This window comes from Opisthocomus hoazin, chromosome 1, assembly GCF_030867145.1.
Source record: "Opisthocomus hoazin isolate bOpiHoa1 chromosome 1, bOpiHoa1.hap1, whole genome shotgun sequence".
Classification (NCBI taxonomy): domain Eukaryota; kingdom Metazoa; phylum Chordata; class Aves; order Opisthocomiformes; family Opisthocomidae; genus Opisthocomus; species Opisthocomus hoazin.
The window spans coordinates 19,566,509-19,573,984 of NC_134414.1; the positions used below are offsets into that span (position 1 = coordinate 19,566,509).

The following is a 7,476-nucleotide window of genomic DNA, read 5'->3' on the forward strand; positions in this document are numbered from 1 at the left end:
TTCAATATATTTATCAATGACATGGACAGCGACATTGAGTGTACCCTCAGCAAGTCTGCAGATGACACCGAGCTGAATGGTACAGTTGAGACACCAGAAGGACGGGATGCCATCCAGAGGGACCTGGACAAGCTGGAGAGGTGGGCCTGTGTGAATCTCATGAGGTTTAACAAGGCCAAGTGCAAGGTCCTACACCTGGGTAGGGGTAATCCCCAGTATCAATACAGGCTGGGGGATGAAAGGATCGAGAGCAGCCCTGCTGAGAGGGACTTGGGGGTACTGATAGACGAAAGGCTGGACATGAGCCGGCAATGTGCGCTGGCAGCCCAGAGGGGCAACCGTGTCCTGGGCTGCATCAAGAGAAGCGTGGCCACCAGGTCGAGAGAGGTGATTCTGCCCCTCTACTCTGCTCTGGTGAGACCTCACCTGGAGTACTGCGTTCAGCTCTGGAGCCCTCAGCACAAGAAGGACATGCAACTGTTAGAGTGGGTCCAAAGGAGGGCTACAAAAATGATACAAGGGCTGGAGCACCTCTCCTATGAGGACAGGCTGAGGGAGCTGGGCTTGTTCAGACTGGAGAAGAGAAGGCTGCAGGGAGACCTGATTGCAGCCTTTCAGTACTTAAAGGGAGCCCATAGGAAAGATGGGGACAATCTTTTTAGTAGAGACAGCAGTGACAGGATGAGGGGTAATGGTTTTAAACTAAAACAGGGTAGATTTAGGCTGGATATAAGGAAGAAATTCTTTACGATGAGGGTTGTGAAACACTGGAACGAGTTGCCCAGAGAGGTAGTGGAGGCCCCATCCCTGGAAACATTCAAGACCAGGTTGGACAGGGCTCTGAGCAACCTGATCTAGTTAGCGGTGTCCCTGCTCGCTGCAGGGGGGTTGGACTAGATGACCTCTAGGGGTCCCTTCCGACCCAAAACTTTCTATGATTCTATGATTTTTTTTTTTTTATTCAAAATGAAAACCGCAGGGGACCAGAATCTTATCTGAAGTCATCTGATGTTGTGTTTTCAAATCCACATCAGAAGATACTGATTCCATGACTCTCAGTTGTTTATATACTGAAATGATTTGACACTATGCTCTCTGGTCTGTTCTGCCTTGTCTTTAAACTTTGGATTTTAACTTCTAAAATCTGTATAGTGATGCTTAGTCTGAGTATACAGACTAGGCATACTTTCCTAGATTGAGCATTCATACAGATGTTTGTTCAGTAACAGATGAGCAATTAATGTTTCAGTTAGACACCACAAAGTAAATATTACTTAGCACTTATCATCTCCACTTTTCAAGTACACATAAACAACCAAAGTAGCAGAAACAAAACAGCAGGCAGCTTCGAATTAGGCAGTAGTACCTGCATACTGCAACTTGGGAAACTGAGGCAGAGAGCGCAATGGAAGCATCTGGAAGCACTCTGTGTGTTTTTATGACAAACTTCAAAGGACTTAACAGGTAACGGCATTAATAAACAATTTCAGTAAATAATACTGCACATGCTATAAATGTGGCTGGCATCTCCAGGACACTTTAAAAAATTGATTAGTGCTACACTGGACAGCTGAGTCATCAATGCCCGTCCTTCCACTAGGACAAGAGGATGTCTTGTAAGCAGGTTATTTATATTCTTAATAACTTCAGCAGGACGTACAGTCTGGTTAGGTTCGGTAGTCATGAAACAGCACCTTTTTTTCCATGTGCTGCCCTTCACCTATAGATTTCTTCCCAGAGCAACCTCAGTCTTAATTAAGAGCAGTTACAAATAGGCCAACCTCTTTCAGCCTAAAAGAAGAAAGACAATCTCGAGTCACGCACAGTGCACAGGTTTGTTTCGGCCAGAAGCAAGACCAAGCCTCCATATTAAAGCTCTGTGTATGCAGTATCACCAGTTTATCCTGCTTGGAGGTAACAGAAGACTGGAATCCAAATGATTTGGGGTTTTTTTTCAACAAAACGTGCAGGTGGTCTTTGACTTGCCAAGATATAATATTTTTTTAAAGAGCTGAACAGACCTTGCTTCCTCTTCAGTACCGCTCTTAACTCCACAATGTAATAATCGTGATCATCAACCTGGGAGATAATACTAGTTTTTATCCCTGCTGTGTGTTTTGAGAGAGACTGTTGGAACATATTACACCCAGTATATTGTGTGCTCTTAGATCCTACTCTATACTATCATGTCTGCAAATACTTACAAAGCAAAAAACACTGTCTCACTCAGCAGCATCTTTAATGCTATTCCATATCACTGCTTCAGACCAAAACAAGACACAAACACCACTGAAAATTACAAAAGACGGAAATACTTTTAGTGGCCTGCAGCCCACTATGGTCTAAACACTTTACTTGTGAGCTCCTCACATGCATGCAACATTTGGAATACAGCTCATAACCTTTGGCTGCACAAATACAGACCTTCAGTCAACGAACTCAAGCAACAGTTTGGTTCATTTAAGTAAAATCAAACCGATCAGCAGCTGACCTGCTTTAGATGTTGTGACCTGATGCCCAGCTCCACTGGCCATACCAGAATACGCTGCCCTTTGCAGAGAAAAAGCAAGAGGATTCCCAAGCGCAAGGAGCAAACAAGGCTACAGCGTGCTAGGGGTCTGCATGTGGCCACCCTAAAAACGTGTCACCTGCTCGGTACACGGATAACACCCGCTGAAGGACCACAGAGGTGTCTGACGTCAGCACGGGTGTGTTCCACTACGTCGGTGGGCTGCAGGCCTGGCTAGCGTATGGCCCAGGGAGCATCCAAGGTAACACGTAATTTCACATACATCTGCCGCTTCCAAACAGCCCCACTCCCAGTCCACCCTGGCACCCAGAAGGTTGAGGCCCTACACGTTGTGGAAGATAATTTTAAAGGTACAAAGCTTAATCACAACATTAAATGATCACAACTAGAAAAAGAGAAATTAACGAATCATTTCTCGTAGGCTTGTTCTCTTCATAACTCCAAGAAGCAGTTTCACCACAGGAAGTTGTCTTCTGCAGAGTGAAGCACTCGTCACACTGCCAGTAAGCTGAAAACTTTATTTATATTAGGGGTTACTGATTTCTTCACCGACTCTACAGGGAAATTCACAGTAAAATACATTTTGAAGTCCTAAGTAAATCACTGCAGTTTTGCATGAAAAAGCTTGTTTGGAGTTTGACTTGAAGGAAGTTTGCTTAGTGCAGTTCAGAGACGGTCTCAGTTCTTCTATGAAGTTTAAGATGCCGGGCAAACAAGACATGAAGCTTGATAAAATACACAACAGTTTTAAAAGATGAAACTGAAATAATGGACGTATGCTTTTATTACAAACACATACATTTTTTATTAGATTAAATTTGACTTCTGAGACAGAAGGTACTGCAGTTCTGTCTTGTTTCCAGACTCGCTATCTGAGTTCTAAGAAGTTCTTCACCTTCTCCATGCCTTCCTTCAGTGACTAGGAAAGGCACACACAAGACTATTAAGTTCAGTATGGCTCCAAAGCTGAAACAAAAACATCTTCCTAAGTCAGCTGTATACCCATTACACACACTGTATACATGCTGAAAAATAAACACTGGCAAAGACAGAGTGCAATCTTGGAAATGGCTCAAGCGACTGGGTTTTTAAAAAGGGTTTATAAAATACATAAATGCTGGCAACTGGAAGACATTAACTTGAAGACTGAACTTAACTCTGTTCATTTTCAGGGAGAACATCTCGCATTTTGCTCTGCAAGAAGGCAGACCGCAATGTGCAAAAGCCGGTCCTCCCACACGACACTGGAACGCAACAGGCTGCTCCCCGGCCAGGGGCTCACCGCCCTCCCCAAGCCCAAAGACCTGCTTCTCTTCATCTGTGACCGCAACTGACCGGATTCCAAAGGTGAATTCCAGCGGTGCCGTTTCTGTGCAGCCTCCGCACTCCCTCATCACCAGGCCACGGCACATGGTCGCGCCGGCCGCTCACCTGAGGCGCCCACGTCCCACGCCGCCGCGGGCCCTCGACAGCACCTCAGGTGCCGGGGGCTCGCGGAGGCAAACACGCCGCAGGCCAGACACGGCGACTGAAACCACCCTTCCCACCGGGCGGGCAGCGTCCGACAGCCTGCAGCCGCCCTCCTCGGCGCTCGCCATCACTGGGCGTCCCACCCCTGCCAAAGGCGCGGCGGGCACAAGGGACGAGGCCAGTCCTCGCGGGGCACTGCCCGGCAGACCCGGGCGGGCACCCAGCCCTGGCCCAGCTGCCCCGCCGAGGTGGCCCTCCGTGAGGAGACCGGCACCCCGAGGGCCCTCACAGGCGGCCAAAGGCGGGGAGCGGAGCCGCGCTCCCGCCCAGCTCCCCCGAGGCGACGGCGGCGCCGCCCGCGCGCCCTCCCCCGCCCGCCACGGCCCCCCGCAGCGGACACCGCAGCCGCCCCGCTCGGGCCGGAGCCGCCGCAGCCTCGCTGGCCTCCCCGCGCCGCCCCCGGCGGCCGGCACATCACTGGGACACCGAGGGGACGGGGCCCGCGGGCACCCTCCTTCCGCGGCGGCTGGGACCCGGCACCCCGCGCTGTCAGGGACGGGCCGCCGCCCGCAGCCCGGAGGGGCCGCCGGCTCCCGGGAAACCTCCGCCGAGTCGGCCTCAAGAGTTCTGGGTCCGCCCGGAGGAGCGGCCGCCGGGCAGAGCCGCCCCCTCGGGCCGCGCCTCCCTCCCGCACACCCCGGGCCACCCCCTCCGGCCTCCGGACGGCACCCCCGCGCAGACCGACGCCGGTCCCCGCTGCCCGGGGACGGGGGGGGGACGGGACACGGCAGCCCCAGGGGCGCGCTGCGGGCTCGGGGCTTCCTCTGCGAAAGAATAAAGAAGTGAGGGGGACGCTTACCATCGCGCCTGATGTTGGAGGACCGCAGGGCTCTTATAGATCCGCTCTGGGCAGGGGCCGTGGTGCCCTGACGGCTGCAGAAGTTCGCACGGACGACAGCGTAGAGGAGGAGGAGGATGAGCAGTCGCATTGGGATCCGCTGTGGACGGGACCGCGTCCCTGCAAAGGAACCCGGCTCTCCCCGCCGAGGGTGCTTCCCTCTGGCGTGCTCTCCCCCCCCTTCCCGGACTTTTTGGTTGTTGTTGTTGTTGTTGTTGCGGGTTGCTTGTGTGTTTGGGAGAGTTGCATGCAGTGGGGAAAAAAAAAAAAAAAAAAAAAGGCACCAAAACCCCCAAGAAACCCCCGCCACCCGAAACAGCAGTCCCAGCTGCCAAGCGGCTGCCTCCGAACTTCCCGCTGCCTTCCTGGGCCGCCCAAACGCGGCGAAGGCGAAAAGCCCCCGGGCCGGTCCCGCCGCCCCCTGCCCTGGCCGGCACCGCCGTGCCCCGTGCCGCCCCAGGGGCCGCCGCCTCCGCGCCGCTCCGCGCGCCGCTGCCGCCCCGCCGCGCCCCGCCGCGCCGCGCCACGCCGCTCCGCTCGGCAGGAGCCGCCGCCGGGGTCTGGAGCGGCGGGAGCGTCCCGCAATCCGCGGCGGGGGCCGGGGGGGAGAGGCGGCCCGGGGGAAGGGGGCGGCCCGGGGGCAGGGAGGGAGGCGGGAGGGAGCGGTGCCCGGGCCCTCCCTGAGCTACCGGCCGCGCTGTCTCCAGCCCGAGCAGAAAGTGGCGGGGGGGGGGGGCGGGGGTGACCCTGCCGTGCCGGGACCGCGGGTGGGCCCGGTGGGAGCCGGGTGCTGGGGGCTCCCCGCTGGCAAACAGGCCACGCAGCCAAGTGTCCCGTCACCCTGGGGCCCGCAGTGGCCACGCAAGGGCCGTCGCCCGGGCTGGGGTGACTCACATCGCTGACTGGCACCGGAGCGGGTGAGGAGGCTTGGTGGGATAACTGGTGAGGACACACCGGCTGAAGAGAAGCCGCAGTTGTCCCTGGGAGAAATATATGGGCTCTTCGGTCATGCCAGGAGCTTTTACTGTCCAAAGCTTTTCATAAAAAGTTCATGCCTACTGATTTAGACCCTCGTTAAAATGGGTCTGGTATTAAAAGACTGTGTTACTGCCTGGAAGAGTTTAGGTCTAAACCAAAGGTGTATGAGGATCATGATCAGATTGCTGGTTTCAGTACTCTTTTTCCTCCATAATCTGCAATGAAAATAATCAAGTGAGGGCTCAAAAAGAAACAATCAGGTTTTAACAGTTCTCTAATAAATCCTTACCTACTCAGTTTATTTCTTAAGGCATTTCATATAGGCTTAACCAGTCTAACAGACTGTAACATGGTGCCGGACCTTCACAGCATGGAACAGTACCTCAGGAGTAGAAGACAACTGTCAATGCAGTGCTGCATCAGCAGTGTCGGATGAGTCCTGCCACACTCAGAGGGCTGCCTCTGGCTGTATGAAACATTTTCTGCAAGAGCATGTTAGGATGACAATGGGACTGAAACATCTTGTATGTCTTAAGGAACCAGTAGGGTGCAATTCTGTTATGCGTAATTCACGGTTCTTTATCCCTTTCATGTTCCCCAAAACTGACAGCGAACCTAATCCTGCTCCTGTGTGGTAGATCATGGAAAGACCCCAACAGTGCTTAGTTTGTGAGCAGACGTGCCTGTATTTTAGGTGCCCATTTGAGGCGGGAAACTGGGCAAACGGAGGGTGGCCAATCCAACCATCCTAATAGAAGCAGAAAGTCAAATAGAGGAGATAAAGCAAGCGAAGATAGGGGGAGTTCTGAAGATGTCTTCCGTTCATCAAGTCAAAGTGTCTGCCTCTTTCCAATTACATTACAAGGAACTGGCAGAAAGCATCAACAGGATCCCAGCTACCTAGCTCTCTTCTGAGTACAGGTACCTTTTAAGATGAAAGGAGGCGGTCAATACCCTGACCTTTACCACAACCCCTTGGTGAAGCCTTTCCTTTCTCAGTGCCCTCAGGCCCTCATTCTCTCTTAGACTCAGGGAGCTAGAACCCGTAATTGCTTCCCTTTGGGGAGGAGGTGGGGGGTGTTTTAAGGTAGTGGAGGAGGAAGAGAAGGAAGGACAGATTATCTTCCACCCTGAAGGCAGACAAAAGGTGTTTTGACAGTATCTGAGCAGTTACATAATGCAGTCAAGAAGGAGCTCTGTTTCCAAGGTTGTTCTTCTTTCTGCACCCAGCTTTACCAATATAAATTTTCTTGTATAAAATTCATACATCTTCCCAAGAACTGGGTCTGGAGCTAGACTCATGTGGCGTCTTTCTGGCCTCGTGCCTTCTGGGCTGCACAGATCCAGCTTTGACAAAAGAGTGGAACAGGCTTTCGCCTAAAACACGCCACAGCTGCTTGGCTGATGTGCTCCCTGGCTTGATGCAGACTGTAAGTTTAAACTTCCTCAAGCTGACCAGGGCATAGAACTGAGGTTTTCTCAGCACTTTTTTTTTTCTTTTAATAAGACTGCATACTGCTGTGGCGTGTAAGATGAAATTCATGTTTCTGCAGCAGAGGTGCTTGCTGCTTAGAGAACTCTCAAGCAAAACAGCATGCAG

General features: G+C 52.6%; 1 protein-coding gene across 2 annotated transcripts in view; it reads right to left on the minus strand.

Annotated features, from left to right (window-relative positions):
• Nucleotides 1–5,304, minus strand: part of PDGFD (platelet derived growth factor D) — a 151,478-nt gene extending 146,174 nt beyond the window's left edge. For both annotated transcript variants that reach the window (XM_075418024.1, XM_009938499.2), the window contains exon 1: nt 4,860–5,304. In XM_075418024.1, coding sequence (XP_075274139.1) covers nt 4,860–4,989 — 130 coding nt within the window. In that variant the 5' untranslated portion in view covers nt 4,990–5,304. The remainder of the gene's footprint in view (nt 1–4,859) is intronic.
• Nucleotides 5,305–7,476: the final 2,172 nt, after the last annotated feature.